Consider the following 22500-nt stretch of genomic DNA (forward strand, 5'->3'; position numbering starts at 1 on the left):
CTGCCGTGGTGTTTGTGGTCCACTCTGTATCACCGTGGTGTTTGTGGTCCACTCTTTACCGCCGTGGTGTTTGTGGTCCACTCTTTACTGCCGTGGTGTTTGTGGTCCACTCTTTACTGTCGTGGTGTTTGTGGTCCACTCTTTACTACCGTGGTGTTTGTGGTCCACTCTTTACCGCCGTGGTGTTTGTGGTCCACTCTTTACTGCCGTGGTGTTTGTGGTCCACTCTTTACTGCCGTGGTGTTTGTGGTCCACTCTTTACTGCCGTGGTGTTTGTGGTCCATTCTTTACTGCCGTGGTATTTGTGGTCCACTCCTTATCGCCGTGGTACATGTGGTGCATTCTGTACCGCTGTGGTGTTTGTGGTCCATTCTGTACCACCGCCGCCAAAGAGCAGCAGGAGGCGGCGCATGTGGCGGGATTGGGTGGAAATCTGCTGCATGTAGTTCCGGGAAATGGTGAACCGCCGGTATTTATCCAGGTGTTGGCAGTTTTAATTAGTCTAATTTTCAGGTGAGGTCAGGAATTTCGCGGTATGAGTCGGAGGTGTAGCGAGCTGAAGGGGGCGTGATGCGTGAATGTTCTTGTGGCGCACGCTATTCCAGTTCCTCACGCTGTATGGGTTATCTGGGACGTGAGGTCTGGTCTTGTGGGCTGTGTGAGCGGGGACAGGGAGTCACACTGCTCCTGAAGACGGGAACATGATCCTTTCCCCGCTGCAGCCATGAAGGAATCTGACACCTTGACCTCCTTCATCTCTTGTTTTGTTTTACTTTCTTTTCTTTTCCTCGTTCTTTTTGGTTCTTATCAATTTTTCGTTGCAGCTTAGTTTCTTTATATTGTAACATTTCAAAATATACTTTTATTTTCTGTTGAAGTAGATTTATTGCAACGCTATTTGACCCCATTGCTGCAAAATAATCAGTCAAAATATTCTGACTTTCACTCCTCCTTTCAGTCGCGGTGCAGAAAAAAGAAGAAAAGGCAGAAAAAAAGAAGAAAAAAAAAAGCCTAGTCAAGACATGAAGCACCTCATTTTACAACCGAGCAAGACTCACCACGCCACACCACAAGCACAGGTGACAACAAGACAGTAACAACAACAACACAAGACCGCCACCGGGCACTGAGAGACGGAGGCGGAATCTTTACGTCTCAGTGTCTGGATGTGTACGTACGTGGGTGTGACTTCAAAATTAACGTGCGTCGCTCATAACGTAGTGCTGGGGAGGAGGAGGAGGCGGAGGAGGAGGAGGAGGAGGAGGAGGAGGAAGAAGAGGAGGTGTCTGTTCCTCCCTCCCTTCTCCTCTCCTCCCGTGCCTCCGCCAGCTGACTCCCACAAAGGCTTCTAACACAGGCACAAAGGAACGCTCTTACCTATGGGCTCTTTTCCCTTTATTGTCTAAACTATCACCGGTTTCCTCCAAGTCTTTTCTCCTCCGCTCTTGCTCGCTGGGTCACTCCTCCTCCTTCTCATCCTACTCCTACTCCTACTCCTCCACCTCCTCTTACTCGTGGTCCTTTTCATCAACATGACATCCCTTCCTATACTCTCGATGCCCCTTCTCCCATGTCTCACGTCGCCTCGGTGGAAAGTAGCGCTGTCGAGACACACACACACACACACACACACACACACACACACACACACACACGAGAGCGACCACCTTCCTTCGGGGTGTTCCCCTTGAAGAGCCGAGCCGCGGGGGACCAGGGAAAGTGGGGAGGGACGGTGGAGAATAACAAGAGGAAGAAGGATGGAGAGAGGGAAGGAAGGAGGGAGGAGGAGGAGGAGGAGGAGGAGGAGGAGGAGGAGGAGGAGGAGGAGGAGGAGGAGGTGGAGGAGGAGGAGGTGGGAAGCGGGGTAAGAGGATATCGTTAAAGAAAAAAGTAGTAAGAGAGAGAGAGAGAGAGAGAGAGAGAGAGAGAGAGAGAGAGAGAGAGAGAGAGAGAGAGAGAGAGAGAGAGAGAGAGAGGAAGGTTAAAACGACGGATAATGATGAACAGAGATGATAAAGGAGAGGAAGAGGAAAGATTAAGAGAAGGAAAGTGGATGGTCGAGAGAGAGAGAGAGAGAGAGAGAGAGAGAGAGAGAGAGAGAGAGAGAGAGAGAGAGAGAGAGAGAGAGAGAGAGAGAGAGAGAAAATGCAGGTAGCGGAGTATATAATGTATGTAGGTGTTTCCTCTCAAGACACACACACACACACACACACACACACACACACACACACACTGTAACACCCTTGGGATGCATAGATGAGGGAAGAGTAGGGGAGGGTTAAGGGAGGAAGGGAAGGAAGAGAAGGAGGAGGAAGAGGAGGAGGAGGGAGTGGTTGGGAAAGGAAAGGAAAGGAAGGAGTGAAAAAGAATAGCTGGAAAGGTAAGGAGAAAGGAAGGAAGAAAGGGAGGAAGGGAGAGGAAGGGAGAGGAAGGGAGGCAAGGAGGTAGAGAGAGAGAGAGAGAGAGAGAGAGAGAGAGAGAGAGAGAGAGAGAGAGAGAGAGAGAGAGAGAGAGAGAGAGAGAGAGAGAGAGAGATGGAGAGGTGAAGAAAATGGTAATGAAGACTTGGACAGATGATAAAAAAAAGAAAAATGAAAAGAAAACGATAGAAAAAAGAACGAAAAGAAAAGGAGAGAAAACAGGTAAAGAGGGGAAGTGATGAAAAAAAATACAGAAAAGAAATGGATAAAGAAAAAAAAAGATAGGAAAAGGAAAAGAAAGAAAAGAGCTAGAGAAAAGAGAGTGGAGAGGGGAAGGAGGGGAAAACACGGGTAGATGGATGGCTTCTGATTGTAAAGAAACGAAAGGAGTTCCTGCCATAATGAGAAACAATCCCATTAAGGTAGAATAATTTTCGAGGCTGCCGTGGTGTGTAGGGCCCCACTAATTTTCCTTCCTTCTTTGTGTGCCAAGATATCGTTCAGGTTTCTTCATACTAAATGACGATAAAACTAATTGTGAAAAGACAGGAAAGTAAAATAATGGCTCTAGATTTTTTTTTTGTATGTTAAAGCATCATACAGATTTTTTCTTACTAAAGGAGGATTATAAAAAAAGTAATTGAAAAGAGGGAGAAGAATGTATTTATGTATTTACTTGTATCTCCAGTAATTCTTCGTGTTTTAAGATATCAGAGTTCTTATTACTGAATGATGGTGATGACGGTGATAAAAGTTACGGAAAAATGAAAGAAAAGAATCTACACTACGTCTCTCCAGTACCATCAATGTTTCATAAGATTATACAAAAAATTGAGAAAGAAAAGCATAATTATAATGAAGAAAATGTGAGGAGACCGTCTGCGTTACTTATGCTTGTTTCTGTCTGATAACATTGCCCTAACAGTCGAGGCTAAGTCTGATAACATTGCCCTAACAGTCGAGGCTAAGTCTGATAACATTGCCCTAACAGTCGAGGCTAAGTCTGATAACATTGCCCTAACAGTCGAGGCTAAGTCTGATAACATTGCCCTAACAGTCGAGGCTAAGTCTGATAACATTGATAACCCTAACAGTCGAGGCTAAGTCTGATAACATTGCCCTAACAGTCGAGGCTAAGTCTGATAACATTGCCCTAACAGTCGAGGCTAAGTCTGATAACATTGCCCTAACAGTCGAGGCTAAGTCTGATAACATTGCCTTAACAGTCGAGGCTAAGTGGCAAAGATAACACGAGTGAGATAAAGAATTGTTGAGAGAAGAGTCTACAGTAGGTACCTTGAAGTAAATTATGTTGAAGAGTACTGTGTGAGGAGTACATTTTTTCTATATCATTTCAAAATAAAGAAAAAACCAAAAACCAAAAGAAAGGAAAGGGAAATCTGTAAAGGGTCACCCATGCATTAGGCGTTGTAGGAACATTATCAATTACCTACCGAAGAACTATAAAATAATATCCATGAAAATCAACCATTTCGCCCAAAGAGACCATAGAAAAAAATAACTGACCACTTCTACGAGTAAGATAAAAAAAAAAGATTGAGTAAGAGTTATGGACATGATCACACACACACACACACACACACACACACACACACACACACACACACACAAGCCAGAGGACCGGGGTTCGATTCTCCGGCCGGGTGGAGATATTTGGGTGTGTCTCCTTTCACGTGTAGCCCCTGTTCACCTAGCAGTGAGTAGGTACGGGATGTAAATCGAGGAGTTGTGACCTTGTTGTCCCGGTGTGTGGTGTGTGCCTGGTCTCAGGCCTATCCGAAGATCGGAAATAATGAACTCTGAGCTCGTTCCGTAGGGTAACGTCTGGCTGTCTCGTCAGAGACTGCAGCAGATCAAACACACACACACACACACACACACACACACACACACACACACACACACACACACATAAAGGAAGTAGCATAGTCCGCCGTGATATTATGACAAAATAATATGAAGGAGGAAGGAGGAAGGAGGAAGGTAGCAGTGAATTGTATGTTGGCCTGAAGCAAGGAAGAGGAAGAAGGTACTGAGATAACAGAAATGAAAGGCATAAATATGTACGAGGTTGTGTGATGAGAGAGAGAGAGAGAGAGAGAGAGAGAGAGAGAGAGAGAGAGAGAGAGAGAGAGAGAGAGAGAGAGAGAGAGAGAGAGAGAGAGAGAGAGAGAGAGAGAGAGAGAGAGAGAGAGAGAGAGAGAGAGAGAGAGAGAGAGAGAGAGAGAGAGATATAGAAAAATTGTATAACCCTCACAAAGGCTAAATTTTCATCAGTATAGGAAATGAGAAGCCTTGATTGGGTAGGCTTAGGTGGGAGGTAACTGGTGGATCAGAGACCGCCGCTCTTCAGTGTGGAAGGACTCATATAGTAGTGGAAGTAGTGGTGGTGGTAATGGTAGTCGTGGTGATAGTGGTAGTGGCTGTGTTTGGCTGAGCATTAATAGCTGGGGTTGTGCAGATAAATGTTGATGGTGAGGTGAAACGTTGGGTGTTGGTTTGGTGGCGCTGTGTGTGTGTGTGTGTGTGTGTGTGTGTGTGTGTGTGTGTGTGTGTGTGTGTGTGTGTGTGTGTGTGTGCTGTCTAGTGGTATAGATCTGCAGATCGCTATGAAAGGTGTAGCAGTAACGGTGTCTCCTCCCTGTATTGTTACTTGTATGGAGGCAGCTCTATATTGGCTCTTAGTGTTGCATGTGAATGATGTGTATGACTATTACTTCTTTGACGGAGGCGGCTTGGTTGTATGGTAATGTTGTTGCATATATATGAACCTGTGTTCCAGAAACACTTAAGTGCCGCACCTCCACTATTTACTAAATTAAAGCTACACTGTTTTTTAATGGAGGTTTCAGGACTCCAGAGACATATTAACAAAATTTTTACATGATCAACAGGAGAAACATCATGAAAATCCCTAGAAAATGTTAGAGTTTGTAACTGGGTATTGTACTTGTATTGGTAGTGCATGTCAGTGCTGCAATGAATATACCTTGCAAAGAAATAAGTAGCTGCGATGCATATCATTGGTGTGTTTCAGAGTGGTAGGTTAGACAATTTTTAAGAATTGGGTGATAATTATGCGTCATGTGTCAGTGGTGTCGGAGAGGTGCAGTAAAGTAGCTCTATCAGTGTCATTGGGGCGTACTTGTGTTGAGAAGGTGTGGTAGGTTGATGGTGTGTGTCATGGCACAGGATGGCGTGCTGTAGTAGTCAGTGGTGAGGCTGTAGGCCTATCATGCCTAACAGCGGAGGGGTGATGTTGACAAGAGGTGTCAGATAAGAAACCTTTACACGAAAATGGTTGAGAGAGAGAGAGAGAGAGAGAGAGAGAGAGAGAGAGAGAGAGAGAGAGAGAGAGAGAGAGAGAGAGAGAGAGAGAGAGAGAGAGAGAGAGAGAGAGAGAGAGAGAGAGAGAGAGAGAGAGAGAGAGAGAGAGAGAGAGAGAGAGAGAGAGAGAGAGAGAGAGAGAGAGAGAGAGAGAGAGAGAGAGAGAGAGAGAGAGAGAGAGAGAGAGAGAGAGAGAGAGAGAGAGAGAGAGAGAGAGAGAGAGAGAGAGAGAGAGAGAGAGAGAGAGAGAGAGAGAGAGAGAGAGAGAGAGAGAGAGAGAGAGAGAGAGAGAGAGAGAGAGAGAGAGAGAGAGAGAGAGAGAGAGAGAGAGAGAGAGAGAGAGAGAGAGAGAGAGAGAGAGAGAGAGAGAGAGAGAGAGAGAGAGAGAGAGAGAGAGAGAGAGAGAGAGAGAGAGAGAGAGAGAGAGAGAGAGAGAGAGAGAGAGAGAGAGAGAGAGAGAGAGAGAGAGAGAGAGAGAGAGAGAGAGAGAGAGAGAGAGAGAGAGAGAGAGAGAGAGAGAGAGAGAGAGAGAGAGAGAGAGAGAGAGAGAGAGAGAGAGAGAGAGAGAGAGAGAGAGAGAGAGAGAGAGAGAGAGAGAGAGAGAGAGAGAGAGAGAGAGAGAGAGAGAGAGAGAGAGAGAGAGAGAGAGAGAGAGAGAGAGAGAGAGAGAGAGAGAGAGAGAGAGAGAGAGAGAGAGAGAGAGAGAGAGAGAGAGAGAGAGAGAGAGAGAGAGAGAGAGAGAGAGAGAGAGAGAGAGAGAGAGAGAGAGAGAGAGAGAGAGAGAGAGAGAGAGAGAGAGAGAGAGAGAGAGAGAGAGAGAGAGAGAGAGAGAGAGAGAGAGAGAGGAGAGAGAGAGAGGAGGGGGGAGGGGGGAGGAGGTGGGAGAGTCTGACTGGCAAAAGGTATACACAAAGTTTCGAGGAGTAATGAGTCAGTGTGAAAGTTGGTGGCAAGTTTGGAGCAGACTCGCTCGACCCGAGATGGTGCAGGTCAACTAGAGGCACACTTTAGGCGCCAGAAGTCTTGCCCGCACAATGACACCGTCCTAACCCAACTTAACCTAACATAACCGTACCAAACCTATCCTGACCTAAACTAACCTAATGTAACTTCACCTAATCTCACCTCATGCAGCCTAACCTAACCTATCCTTAACATATCGTATCTTTACCTATTCTTTTAACCTTCCTTAAATCAATTCCTAACTAGACCTAACCTAATCTAAGCTTACTTAAACTAACTTGACCTAACCCAACCTAACATTACAAAACCGAGTGAGACAACGTAGCGGAAGGATAGACAATCCAGTTTATTTCTTGTTTTTGTCTTGCATTCATTAACGTTATTTACTGCGGCTGTAAAACATTGATGATTTTTGAGGTCTAGTTTCCTCAACCATTTAAATCAATGTTACACTCATGATAATCTGCTTATTATCTTATACATTTTAAGATGATAAAGTGACTGGTTCTTTTCTTGACATATAACCTACCTCTTGCTGTTGTTGTTGTTGTTGTTGTTGATATTATTAATATCATCTCATAAGAACACAAAAGAACTTTAAGAGTACAAATGAATTTCTGTATTTGTTGGATGTATGATTAACTAGTGCAAGGTTCCTTCAGTTTTTTTTTTATAGAAAAACCTGTAGTAATTTTCTTGTCGAAACTGTTTTATTATGATTACATTAATTTTATACATTTCCCAAGTTTTCCTCGTCAAACAAGAATGTCGGGAATTGAAAAATAAAACATGCATAAGTTATGTGTGTGTGTGTGTGTGTGTGTGTGTGTGTGTGTGTGTGTGTGTGTGTCTCAACGTGCGCGCTCGTGGCGTAGTTGGTTCTCGGCAGTTGTGGCGTTTTATGCTTTGCCTTGGTCCTTCCCTCTATGCACGGCGGAGGAGCGACGTGAAGCAGCCACGTGGGTTACGCCCTGCGATCGTCTCTCGCCACCACTCGTCATCGACAGCACGTCCGATTGGGTATGAAATGGAGCACGGGTCGAGTGCTCTTGAAACACCGGATAAGTATTTTCTCAAAAGGCAGCAAGAAAGAGTTTCATCTAATGCTTATTTCTGTGACTGGCAAGGCTTGACCCACTCGTTTAAATCTTTATCGGAGAAAAAGGTCACATGAATTGTTATTTAGTTGTTACATGAAACATCATGTGAGTGTGCCATAGCTCAACAATATTACAAAGGGCAACTTTGTTATGCCTCGGAAAAAATAACTGCGAGATGCAGTCAACACTATCGTGTGCGAGGGAGACGGAGGCTGTGTTGTCCTCGGCGTGGTAATGGTCGCTTGCCGGTGCCTGGCATTGTCCTCCTGGTGCTGATGTGACGTCTTAGCAAGATATCTGGAGGCTAATTGCCTAGCCTTTCCGTTATCGCGGCGGTGTTCGGCGGCAGCGGTGAGACACGTGAGGGCTTCTTTAACACGCTAATTCAACTACACATTTGTGGCGCATTGAACAAACCAACACTAAGCTCGTTTTTCTCTTGGTCTTCTTAGTTACTGTTACCACTGCGGCTTACAGATGGAGACTATTACAAATGCCAATTTGTATAAATTACTTTGCTTCGATAATCCAGATTTTATAGCACCTATTGAAAATATATATATATATATATGTATATATATATATATATATATATATATATATATATATATATATATATATATATATATATATATATATATATATATATATATATATATATATATATATATATATATATATATATATATATATATATATATATATATATATATATATATATATATATATATATATATATATATATATATATATATATATATATATATATATATATATATATATATATATATATATATATATATATATATGAAATTGTTCATGTATGTGATCCAGTTGGCAGCAACTTTGTTCTTAACGTGCTTGAGCTGCGAGACGGGGTGGGGGTGTCCGGCACTTCGGGTGCTCTGACTCAATTGAAGGTTCAGGTTCTGGCAGAGTGAGTGGAGATGTGCTTGTAGGAGGGGACGAGTCACATTGTAGTGGCCCGGATGGCGATCGTGGGCCAGACGGTGAGGAGGGAGTGCATAGGATAAAAAATGATGAGGTGGCGAAGGGAAATTGTTACGAGGCATATAAATTGTTGTTTTTGATCAGTCCGCTAGCCTCCCCCCTCTCTTCTCTGCAATATTGTTCCCTCCACAGCTGCCTTGATTAATTAACTTTACCTGGTGTCAGATGGTCAACATTCACGCAGAATGCCAAGGCACGGAAAAATGAAGAACGAAATATAATCTCGAGATTGAGAAATTCATCAGCACAAAGAAGTGAAGTGACATTTACGCGTACACCTGAAAATGACTCATATGTTGTATACTGAGAGGTTTCTCATACACACACACACACACACACACACACACACACACACACACACACACACACACACACACACACACACACACACACACACACGCACACACACACACATATGTTAAAATTTGTCTAAGTACACCCTTCAGAAAGCAAGAGGGTAAAAATGTTTAATGAAAGCAAGTTACTCATGCATAAAGATTACACGTTGTTCTTGATAGATGGGTACCTGGCGGCGCGAGATGAACAGCTAAGGTCAGACGAGATCATGGATCCTGCATGAGCATATTGCCTGAGTGGTGATGGTGGCCTGAGGTGATGGCCAGTCAAACGTGGGAAGGAAAAGTGTGGAAGACTGAGGAGGCAGACAGAAAGGACAAGAAAAACTAAGTGTAAGACTACGAAAAATATAAGATAGGAACTATAAAAATCAGGAGGAAACATGAAGGATGAGATAGAAGAATAAGGCTTATGGATCTGATGGGGTCCCTCTTATTGTTCTCCAAAACTCTGCCTCTGTGCTTGCTTCTTGCCTAGTCAAGCACTTTCAATTCTGTCTGTCAATATCTACCTTTCTTTCTTGTTGAAAGTTTGCCTACAATCAGCTTGTTCCTAAAAAAAGGGTGATCGAACTAGACCCTCAAACTACCATCCTATTGCTTTGATTTCCTGTCTATGTGAATTCTTGAATTTATCCTTAAAAGGAAGATTCTTAAATATCTATCACGTCACAATCTTCTATCTGATCGCCAGTATGGCTTCCGTCAAACCCGCTCTACTGATAATATTCTGGCTTTTCTTACTGACTTTTGGTCATCTTCCCTTAGAGATTTTAGTGAAACTTTTGTTGTTGCATTAGACATATAAAACGCTTTTCATAAATTCCTGCACAAAGCTTTGATCTCCAAACTATCCTCTGCGGTTTCCATCCTTCTCTTTGCAACTACATCTCAAATTTCCTTTTTGACCGTTCTATTGTTGTTATGGTAAACGGCCACTCTTCATCTAAATCTATTAACAGTGGTGTTCCTCAGGGTTCTATTCTGTCACTCATTCTCTTCCTATTATTCATCAATGATCTTCCAAACCAAACTTCTTGTCATACTCCACTCCTACGCTGGTGGTACCACCCTACACTTTTCCTACATTTTGCACCTCTTTTCAGAGACGACCAACCCTTCGGGAAATATACAGATCACGCAAGAAAGCCACATAACACTCGACTTCTGATCTTTTTGAAATTTCTGATAGGGGCAAAACAAAATTAGTATTGTTCTATGTCTTAGAAATTTTAATTCAGAAATTTTAAATCCTTCACCTATCAACTCGACACAACCTTCCAGACAACAATTCCCTCTTCTTCAGTGACACTCAACTATCCCCCTCTTCTACACTGAATATCTTCTGTCTATCCTTTACTTATAATCTAAGGTAGAAACTTCACATCTCATCTCTAGCTATCTATATGAAATTAAGTGTTCTGGATCGTCTCCGTCAGTTTTCTCAATCTTCCCCTACACTGCTTACTCTGTCCAGGGACCTTATCCGTCTATGTATGGAGTACGCTTCACAGGTATGAGGGGTTCCACTCGTACAGTTCTTCACAGAGTGGAATGAAAAGCTTTTCGTCTTATCAACATCTCTCCTCTAACTGACAGTCTTCAGCCTCTTTCTCATCACCGCAATGTTGCATATCTTCTATCACTATTTTCATGCCAACTGATCTTCTGATCTTACTAACTGCATCCCTTCCCTACTTCCGCAACCTTCCTGCACAATACTTTAATTTTCTCAAATCTCTACCTGTCCACCTCTTTCATGCAAGAGTTAACTAGTATTCCCAATCATTCATTTCTTTCTCTGGTAACTCTGGAACTCCTTGCCTGCTTCTGTGTTTCCACCTTCCTATGACTTCAAATCTTCCAAGAGGAAGGTTTCAAGACATTTATCCTCTGACTGTGGCTGACGCTTTTGTCTTTGTATAGGCCCAGGACCTCAGTGAGACTTTTTTTTCATTATAATTTCTGTTGCCCTACCCGGTGACCTTCCTATTTGAAAAAAAAAATGTAAAGTAGAGAAAGCCTTATATGATGAGGGAAAAAATAATTATAAAGATGTTGGTTAATGCAAAGTGTATAAGACAAAGACGAGAGAAATCCAACAGTAAACATGAATAAAGAATTTTCACACGGGCAGAGAAAGCCTTTGATAATAATGAGAGAAAGGAAACATTAAGATGATGGTGTGCACTGTACCTACATATAAAACAGAGAGGAAAGAAAGCCAGCAGTAAACAAGGGTAAAAGATTAACACGAGGAAAGACGAACTTTGACAATGTGAAAGGGGAGGAGGGAAGAAAAGATGAAGGGTGAAGGCAGGAGGGAGAGAGAGAGAGAGAGAGAGAGAGAGAGAGAGAGAGAGAGAGAGAGAGAGAGAGAGAGAGAGAGAGAGAGAGAGAGAGAGAGAGAGAGAGAGAGAGAGAGAGAGAGAGAGAGAGAGAGAGAGAGAGAGAGAGAGAGAGAGAGAGAGAGAGAGAGAGAGAGAGAGAGAGAGAGAGAGAGAGAGAGAGAGAGAGAGAGAGAGAGAGAGAGAGAGAGAGAGAGAGAGAGAGAGAGAGAGAGAGAGAGAGAGAGAGAGAGAGAGAGAGAGAGAGAGAGAGAGAGAGAGAGAGAGAGAGAGAGAGAGAGAGAGAGAGAGAGAGAGAGAGAGAGAGAGAGAGAGAGAGAGAGAGAGAGAGAGAGAGAGAGAGAGAGAGAGAGAGAGAGAGAGAGAGAGAGAGAGAGAGAGAGAGAGAGAGAGAGAGAGAGAGAGAGAGAGAGAGAGAGAGAGAGAGAGAGAGAGAGAGAGAGAGAGAGAGAGAGAGAGAGAGAGAGAGAGAGAGAGAGAGAGAGAGAGAGAGAGAGAGAGAGAGAGAGAGAGAGAGAGAGAGAGAGAGAGAGAGAGAGAGAGAGAGAGAGAGAGAGAGAGAGAGAGAGAGAGAGAGAGAGAGAGAGAGAGAGAGAGAGAGAGAGAGAGAGAGAGAGAGAGAGAGAGAGAGAGAGAGAGAGAGAGAGAGAGAGAGAGAGAGAGAGAGAGAGAGAGAGAGAGAGAGAGAGAGAGAGAGAGAGAGAGAGAGAGAGAGAGAGAGAGAGAGAGAGAGAGAGGTGGGGGGAAGGGCACAAGAGTACACCACCGACAGAGGATTACGTTCGAGGGAAAGGACAGAGGAAGGGACAAAGGAGAAGAGTCGGACAGGGAGATTAAGAGACGTAGGAGAGAGAGATTCGTGTGAGATTCTTGCTGTGGCTTTCAAAACGTGCACGGCTGCTGTCGATTTACTGAGGGTGGTGGAGAGAGAGAGAGAGAGAGAGAGAGAGAGAGAGAGAGAGAGAGAGAGAGAGAGAGAGAGAGAGAGATCGGCGTGATGAAAGTGAGAGTTTTGCGGAGGCTGGTGTTTTGTTTGTGTGTTTCTCCTTCCCCCGCATCTTTTACTTTTCTTTTGTGTGTGCGTGTGATTTAGGAAGGTAGTTGTAAGTAAACGTGTGTGTGTGTGTGTGTGTGTGTGTGTGTGTGTGTGTGTGTGTGTGTGTGTGTGTGTGTGTGTGTGTGTGTGTGTTCTTAGTTTTTGCATGTTTATATTTTTTTTTACTTCTGATTGTGATAAGAAAGTACATATACATTCCCATATGATTTTCCTCGTCTCTCTCTCTCTCTCTCTCTCTCTCTCTCTCTCTCTCTCTCTCTCTCTCTCTCTCTCTCTCTCTTTTCACCTCTTCCCTCTCATCCTCATTCGCTCTCTGCACTTCTACACTCTTTTTCTCATATTTATCTTCCCCTACATTTCATCTTTTACCTCTAATTCTTACCACGTTCTTTGCTATTTTCCTTTTTCATCACATACTTTTTTTTTACGAGTCACGTACTCCATTCCTTCCTTTATTTCCCTTACCCTCCATTTTTACCATCTTGCTCCTTTTTTTTTCTCCATTACTCTGTCTGTATCATCCTATCTTTACTCTCGTGCCTTCCTTCCCATCCACCTTTCCTTCCTTCCTTCTCACCTGGCCCCTTTCTGTCATTCAGCATCTACCTTGCCACTACATCCACCCACCCACGCTACCTGCTACAGTTGCTCCGCCCACAGTTTCCCCACAGAGCTGGAAAATCCTATTCCCTCTCCCTAAGCTGTGTGCCAGATTTGTTGCTGCTGTTGATGTTTTAAACGCTGCCCTGCCTTGAGTGTTTAGATATTTTTTATTATCCTTTCCTTTCTTTTCTTAATTTTCTTTTCAGATTTGAGAGAGAGAGAGAGAGAGAGAGAGAGAGAGAGAGAGAGAGAGAGAGAGAGAGAGAGAGAGAGAGAGAAATAGTTCAGTTTTGTTTGGATTAACATGATGTATTATTATTATTATTATCATTATTATTATTATTATTATTATTATTATCATTATTATTATTATTATTAGTAGTAGTAGTAGTAGTAGTAGCAGTAGTAGTAGCAGTAGTAGTAGTAGTAGTAGTAGTAGTAGTAGTAGTAGTAGTAGTAGTAGTAGTAGTAGTAGTAGTAGTAGTAGTAGTAGTAGTAGTAGTAGTAGTAATAGTGGTAGTGGTGATAGTACTAGTAGTAGCGTTTATTGTTCATTCATCTCCTCTGCCTTCCTTTTTTTTTTTTTCGTAAAGTTTCAAGTATTTTCTTTCCATTTTTTATCGTGTACTTTCCGGTTTTATTTTCACAGAATTCTTATTTCCTCTCGTTATAGTTTTTTTTATTTTATTTTGCTTGCTTCCCTCCATGCTTATTTCCTCCATTTTGACAAGCACATTCTCTCTCTCTCTCTCTCTCTCTCTCTCTCTCTCTCTCTCATGCTGTTCACCACACCCCGCAGTCAGCAATAACGTTTCTTTTATTTTATTGCCCCGAAATTTCAAGTTTGATTAGTTTTTAATACGAGTTTCGCTGTGAACTGATAATAAAAAAAAGTTTCTCTTCTCTTCTGATGTGTAATTATAGAAGGCATTGTAGATACCACTCTGGAAAAAGAAAGAAGAAAAAAGATCTGGGATTGTACGCCTTACCTTTCTGTGACCTAGGTAAGGAGACATCCACTGACAACCCCGATACATGAAGATACATAACACAAGGAGCCACATACTGTAATACACGGCGCCACTAAGGTACGTAAGGCGGTTCAGTTGCAGGACAGAGGGTGGTTTAGTAGACAAGCGTGGCAGAAACAACCTTTTTTAAGCTTCGGTGGTGTCTATCACGTGTGTGCAAGAAAAAAAAAAAAAAAACAAGCAGAAACTCACGAAAAGAATATATATATGTACAAAAAATAGTTGGCATGAAAAAACAGTGACATTCTTCAGGACAAGAATAAACTAGGGATTTTCGAGAATTTGTTGCAATGTCTAGAAAATAATTTAAACTTAACCTAACCTAACATTGTCTAAAAGTTGTGACATATATTCTACTGTTTCCTTTTTCCAATATTTTTTTTTCACTGTGACATTTACTCCTACTCGTATTTTACCTTTACCGTGGAGTTTTACGTTGGGGCAGGAAATAATACCTGCACAAAATGAAAAATGATGATTGGAAATGACAAGCGGATAACTTAGTATTTAAAGGGAGGAGTGGACCGAGAGACACTATCAAAGCAAACACACTTGACGGACTGCAATGATACAACAAGAGTAAGAGAAACACTTGATGAGGGAAGAGCGATGGGTGTATTTGTTATTGTAAATAAAACACGGATGAAAAAAAAAGAAGAGTAGACTCGTAATACACGAGAAAACAAAATATGGCCATGCATTTTATGAACAAACAAATAGAAATACATGCGCGTTCATATATACACAAGGATAAAAAATACATACTAAAATGCATATACATAATGGAAAAATTGCATAAGAATAAGGATATATCCCTGAATATAGAAATAGAATATACATGCAGTGAATCCTAGCACACATCGAGAACAAAAAAGGAAGACAAGGAAAGAACAAGCAGCTGCAGATTTGTAAGTACTAACAATGTCATCTGCAACAAGCTACACTATCTATCCTAAAGTGAAACGAGGAACCAGGGGGAACCAGGGGAACCACATCACTTTACTACTCACCAAACGCAGCCAGACGTTGGACTTCATGATCTGGTTCTTCTCGTTCTGAAATGATATGTGTGAAGTTACGAAAAAAAAATACAATAATAATTCCTAAATGCTCTTGTTTTAACCTCCTCTTCACTTAAAAAAAAAAAAAAAAAAAAAAATACGATATCAACTAATTCATTCATCAGCTAACTAAAGTGCGATGAATATTCATGGCAAAAAATAAATGTTACCGCAACACTATGAGTATATGGGCGTGGAATTTGTTTTGTTATTGTACTCTGGTAAACTAACTTTTTGGTGACACATAAATTGAGATGAGATTTTGTTTATGAAGTTGACATCGTTCGGGTTTTAGTGTGTGTGTGTGTGTGTGTGTGTGTGTGTGTGAGAGAGAGAGAGAGAGAGAGAGAGAGAGAGAGAGAGAGAGAGAGAGAGAGAGAGAGAGAGAGAGAGAGAGAGAGAGAGAGAGAGAGAGAGAGAGAGAGAGAGAGAGAGAGAGAGAGAGAGAGAGAGAGAGAGAGAGAGAGAGAAAGACACACACACACACACACACACACACACACACACACACACACACACACACACACACACACACACACACACACACACACACACTCAGATGTCATGGAACACACACACACTCAGATGTCATGGAATTTGATGTCAGAGTAGCCACGGTTAATGAAAACAACTGTGATAGTGTTAAGTTATGCAGATGTGTGGCGGTGGACAGGGAAGAGCCACTTGAGGCAACCCTGCCAGTGTGTGTCGTTGTGGATGATGGAGGAGGCTGCAGGTCACGTGTGTGTGTGTCAGGATTGTCATGCAGGCAGTTTTTAGCGATGCATGGCTCGTCCTGCTGCCTGGGTTTATATTCATGCATCAGACTCACGCTCGTATTGACAAACATTCGTGATATTGTTCCAGTGTAAATGCTGTAAAAATATTGCAGTTTATTTTTATGTGTATCCTGAATTTTTACGCAGGCCTGTGCGCTGTGTTTGTTGCATTATCATGGGAGACTGATGAAGAACAAGACGCGGTCATGTTGCGGCGGGAGTCGTAATTACTCTCCCCAGGACACAAAGTGAGTGTTGTCAGTGTGGTGCACCAAACTGTGTTGCTGAGCCACAATTGGTATTGAAACACAAGATTTCTTTTTGCTTGGAGTTTCCTCCCTCCACGCAGCTTGTTGGCCTGGCTTGCAGCCTGCGGTGCACGCTGCCCCTTACTGTGTTATACTTAAAGGTGATGGCAGGCACTCGTCTGCCTCAGCGGCAGGGCGTGGTGCCCCTGGCGGCCGCTGCTTGCCACAGTATGAGGGGCTCAGTGGGTGCCTGCCAGCCTTTGAGATTCTTTTCTCTTTGGACCAAAAAGATTTATGTGTTCAGAGTTCCTTGAAATATCTACATAATGTTGGTATTTTAACCATTAATTCAGGGAGATTGCGATTATTTTTCCGTTCCGTCTGCAAAATGGCGTCAGTTAGCTTGTTGTGAGCAGGTTTCCTTCACACCGCCTCTCCGGCGATACACCTCGGCATAGACGAGACCGCCAGGAAGGGTACGAGTGTGCAGGGTGTGAGGGTGAGGGTGAACTGGGCACAAGCAGGATACGATTTTTGAAGCAAATAGAACAAGCGGGCAATTATTTTGCAATGATTTTTGTCTATCCATCCCTGCGTCCTTTTATGTTTGTTTGTTAGTGTGCCTTTAAATGTAAACTATGACTCGCCCCCGCCTTAATCATCAGTGTGTGTGTGTGTGTGTGTGTGTGTGTGTGTGTGTGTGTGTGTGTGTGTGTGTGTGTGTTGGCAAAGGTGTTATGGGGATACAAGTTGTGTTGTGGTTTGTTGTTAATGGGGCGCAGTGGGAGGGTGTGAGTGTGGTGTGGCCGGCAGCGTGTTGTGGGAAGTGATAGTGAAGGTTATGTTGTCGTGTGGGCTGCGGCAGAGTGTGGGCGTACTGACAACACGGCTTGTGGGTCAGCAGAAGTGTGGTGGCGGCGAAGTAAAGATGACAGGGAGACACTTACCACATTGATGAGCTGAATGAAGGCCAGACCAAACGCCACATCCACATTGTTCGTCATATTCTCCACTGGGCGGATGAGCTTGTTGTAGCCGCGGAAAAGGTCCCTCACCAGTCTCTCCTCATCCTCGCTACACAGTCCTGCGGGAGTCAAGACAGACGGATGTGTCAAGTGGCATCCACGTCTACATTATACGAAGGTTATAAATGAGGAAAAATCATTAGGGTTAATTTAGTGTATTAGGTCTATGCAGTGTAGACGTAGACGTGAATGTTATGGCGAGGTATACAATCTGAAAGCTAATGTGAGAAAATGGTAGTTATGGTTGTTGGAATTAAGCTGAGTGAGGAGGGAATAGGAGACGCGTGCTGAGGAACTAGTGGAGTCCTGGAGCGGAGGACGAAATTTGCAGTTTGGAGGTTGCATGAGGTGTCCTGAGAGGAGTATCATGTTGAAGTGGGCCGCCTCAAGGCACACTCAGCCTCGGGGATGGTGGGGAGCATCATACACCTGACCCCCTCCCGTTCATTACAACATTCTTGCACCCTACCCTCCCCTCCTCTCCACCAGCGCCTCTCCCCTGCCTCTCCCAGCCCATCAGTCCTCCCCGCTGCTTCCGTCCCTCTCCGCTCTTCTGTGTAATTGAATTCCTGCGAGGAAGATTTGACGTCATTACCACCTGTCAAAATGGTAAACTTTTGTTAGCTTGAAATTGAGTTGAGAACACGGCAATGCTAATGAGTCAGTGTTTATATGTAGCTGGAAAACTCTCGGTCAGGGACGATACAAGCTCGCCAGGTTTACAGAGTGAATATTAATGTTAAACCTTGCGACAAAGTAAGAACTTATCACGAAATTACGCGGCCTGGATGTAGTGATGTTATCGTTGTTATTATAGTTCTCCTTTTTTGCCGTCTCCGGTTCCTCTTTTTCTTCATCAACATCGTCATCATCATGCTTTTACTCAAGTACATAATTACATGGAGTTCAGGAATTGATTTGCTACAAGTGGTATGGAACAAATAAATAGATAAACAAATAAAACAATAAGAAAAAAAAAATACAAGTCCAATAATTTTACATTCTATAATTCTTTACGTACCGTAATATACACCTCTACATTACAGAACTTACATGATAACAACCTCTTGACAAAACCAACACTGGCACCATTACCGTTAAGTACTGACGACAGCGTTTTTTTTTCTTAATTTACTGGTGATGAAAACTCGTGGGAATTGCTTTGCTTTAAGTGAAAGACCTATTAACGAAGAGACGTGAAGAGAGTTGAGCGCTAAAGCCAATACAGCGTGGCTCTCAGCATCTCATTCTGAAACACTCCTGCGATACACCTCCTTTACTTTCAAAAGACTCCAAGTAGTTGATGTTACACGGATTTTTTTTTATTAATTATGGTTTCAGGGACAGATTAACAAGATTGCTACGTTATTGATTGGAGAAACACTTGAGAATCAGGCTAATCGTCTCTACGTATGTTCATTGTAAATAGTCGAGGTGGGACAGTAACGCGTTTCTGAATACGTGGCTCTGGCTTTGAAGGAAACTAGCGAGATGGATCCGTGCGGTGGATGTGGGCGTCTTCCTTAGGTGGAGCGAGGCAGGGGTCCCTATTGTCCAGACGCTGCCGCGGCTGTATTGGTTCTGGTTAGGGATCTTTACTGTGGCTCAGGTCTTACTGGAACGTCTTTACCAGCCTGCATTTTCTCACCTACTTTTTCTTTTACTTGTGAACTCTGTGGAAGACTGCCAGGCTGCCTTTGTCCTTCTTAAGAATGAAATTGAGTTTACACAATATCAGGAGACATGTGTGAGGGAAAGTCTTATTTCACTTGGAAGTGTATAAGAGAAGATTTTTAATGTTATCAACTGTAAATTTTATTTTATTGGTTCCTTATGTTATTGTCAAGATGTGTAATAAAAATACTGTTAAAGTTTCCTATTGTTATGCTCTGTCTTTTTAATTTTACATATTCTGAACTAACGATTATAAAACGTTACACGTTTTTCTTCTCTAATGAATTTGTATAAAAAATCTGTTACCTTCCAACTGACAGTTATGATAATCTCTTGTTATGATAACGGACAGGTTAATAAAGTACACCCAGGCTAACGCTTCCACAGAATGTACATTAGTTTAGCTTGCAATCGTATTAGTGTCATTTGCACCTGTGGACACTGCGCGATGATGGGGGAGGGAATTATAAAATGTAAATAGATCATGAATCAGCTGTCGTCACTTGCATTGCGGAGGACAGCTGCTCCGAAGATTGAGAACTGAATCACAAAAATTGAGGGACTAATTTCAAAGGCCACTGAGATCATTCATCACGTTCCGGTTCTGACGCCGCCCAGTGCAACCTTCAAACCCATTTTTTATTCAGTATATTCAAGTTTTCCATACTGCCTATCCCATCATCCTTTGAACGCTTACACGCTTAAACTGTTCAACTATTACAATCGCGTTTGCGTGCCTGTTCTTTTTTCTTTGATGGTACAAAATCCTTATTAGACTTCCATTAAAAACATCAATTAAATATATTAGAGCCTGTTATAGTGGTCGAGATGAGGTGCTAAAAGTTTAAGAATGTGCTTATGTGGTAAAGGATATGGTTTGCCAGCGTGAAGAACGACTGAGGCAGAGAGATTTGTAGAAAGCGTTATGTTGTAGTGGGCAGAACGGAGGTTATTTCAGAACCGTGGTAATATGGAAGGATTTGGAAGGAGAGAACCTGGTTGAAAGAATATAGAGGTGTGAAACAAAGAAAAGAAGGTCGAGGGGAAGAGAGAAAGACCAAACAAAGAATGGAGTTATGGTTGGAAGGGGTTAAACATCTAGGGAGGTGAGAAGCGTTTGTGGGGCTGAGTGAGTGAGGGCGAGGTGGTTTACAGAGGCTCCACGGGTCGGTGGGATTCACAAACTTGGGAAAATCATTCTGGATAAGTCTGTTTTTATAAAGCATCTTGGGCAAACAACTGAAAAATTTGTAAGGGGCCTGGATATTGAAAAATTTTGGTTTGTGATGCATTTATATATATATATATATATATATATATATATATATATATATATATATATATATATATATATATATATATATATATATATATATATATATATATATATATATATATATATATATATATATATATATATATATATATATATATATATATATATATATATATATATATATATATAAGCAAAAAGTTAAAATTGGTCCAAATTTAAGGCAAGAAGCGGCAGTATAAGTAGCGGAAGGGAATCATTGTTATGTATAATATTTCACTTCATTTGGTGCTTCAATTTCTTTCTTTCAAATTATTACTTTCATTTCTCATTAAGCTGGCCTCCTTTGCTTTGCTTCTTCCTAATTGCTTTATACAGTATTTGCTTTACATAACTAGAATAGAGTATAAAAAAAGAACATGTCTGAAATCAAGAACCTTTAAGATAGCGAACACCTCTATTAATACTTCACATATACTTGTTATATTTCACACACACGTACTTTATATGAAACTTTATGAGACCACAATTGAATTAGAAATAAAACATGCCTAAACAACCATGAAAGCATAATACTCAATGGGTGAAACATTACATTACTACCTGCTGTTAAAAAGTAAATTTGATGAGTATTACAAGTACCAAAGACCACTGTGAGAGCTGACATCCTGATGTATTGAAGTAGAAAAGAAAGTAGTAAACAAGAGGACACAAGACTATGCAGTATCTAGGTAGCTATCGAATCTACTTGTTTATGTAAGAGGGTAAATGGCCAAAGGCAAAAGAAGGAGTTAAAAAAAAGGTCCACATAGGATGCCAGTCCCAGTGCAGGTCCCAGAGAGTTAGCCAAAGAAAAGGGATAAATGTCATGAAACCTCCCTCTTAAATGAAGTCAAGTCATAAGGAGATGGAAATACAGATGCAAGTAGGATGTTCCAGAGTTTACCAGAGAAAGGTATGAATGACTGAGATTGCTGATTGACTCTTGCATTAGAGAAGTGGACAGATGATGGGTGAGAGAAAAAAGTCTTCTGCAGCGAAGTCACGGGAGGAGGGGAGGCATGTAGTTAGCGAGATCAGAGAGCAGTCGGCATGATAATAGCAGTAGAAGATAGCAAGAGATGCAACAGTGTGGCTGTGAGAAAGAGGCTGAAGACAGTTAGCTAAATCTGTTTTATCTATTTATTTCCTTTTATATCAAATGAAATATCCGTGTGTGTGTGTGTGTGTGTGTGTGTGTGTGTGTGTGTGTGTGTGTGTGTGTGTGTGTGTGTGTGTGTGTGTGTGTGTGTGTGTGTGATTAATTTTTATGTACTTCAAAAAAAAAAAAAACATGTGTAAGTGAGAAATTAATTGTGTACAGCAGAGAGTTGACACAGAATAGCCACAAGTCACGAATTAGCGTCATATTATTATTATTATTAATATTATTATCGATCAAGGAACAGTTTCTTTCGGTGCGTTTCTTTCTTTTCTGTGAGACATGAATTAAAAGTGGAAGAAAGGTAGAGCGTGTACGTTCTAAGTACAATGATGAATAACTGCAAATTATACGTATAACAGACTGGTGGTTTAAAAATTTCGAGGACTGTACGGGTATATTAGCCAAGACAACGGTTCATAGATCAGAGAGACGCTTTCTGAAACCACACACTTATTGTTCACCCAAGTCACCCACCACTCACCCCCTGCCCTGTCCCTGTCTTGTTCGCCGCCTTGACTCCTGGGAGATGAAATGTTAGTAAGGTGAATGAGCAACCGCAAAAGTTGACCAACATCCGAGCGCAAAAGTTCCCTCCATTATGAACTCCCAACGGCAGGGCAGGTCTTGGTGCTTTAATTTCCCACCGCTAAGATAAAGCATTTTTGTCTTTGTCATATACTTCTGCCTGTCTTTGTCATTCTCTCAGACCAGTGACGCCGCGGTGATATGCCAAGGGAGGTGTGAAACATATCCTTTTATCTTTTGGAGGGTTACCATGCGCATGAAAGGAGAACAGAGAGAGAGAGAGAGAGAGAGAGAGAGAGAGAGAGAGAGAGAGAGAGAGAGAGAGAGAGCACAGAAGATCTAACCTCTATCTACCTACTATTTCACCTCAGAGGAACCGCGAAGTCCCATCCATCTCCACCCCACCCTGCTCTCTCTCTCTCTCTCTCTCTCTCTCTCTCTCTGTTTTCCTTGGCACGGGTGTGGACTCTCCGT

At 42.2% G+C, this 22500-nt stretch overlaps 1 protein-coding gene across 1 annotated transcript in view; it reads right to left on the reverse strand.

Moving 5' to 3' along the window:
• The window catches only part of LOC123505650 (acetylcholine receptor subunit beta-like 1), a 128739-nt gene that overhangs the window by 51270 nt on the left and 54969 nt on the right, over window positions 1-22500 (reverse strand). Inside the window, exons 2-3 of the mRNA XM_045257250.1 lie at window positions 17273-17409; window positions 15248-15292 (exon numbers count right to left, since the gene is read on the reverse strand). Of these exons, the coding sequence (XP_045113185.1) occupies window positions 15248-15292; window positions 17273-17409 (182 nt within the window). The remainder of the gene's footprint in view (window positions 1-15247; window positions 15293-17272; window positions 17410-22500) is intronic.

This window comes from Portunus trituberculatus, chromosome 18 (genome assembly GCF_017591435.1).
Source record: "Portunus trituberculatus isolate SZX2019 chromosome 18, ASM1759143v1, whole genome shotgun sequence".
Taxonomy (NCBI): Eukaryota; Metazoa; Arthropoda; class Malacostraca; order Decapoda; family Portunidae; genus Portunus; species Portunus trituberculatus.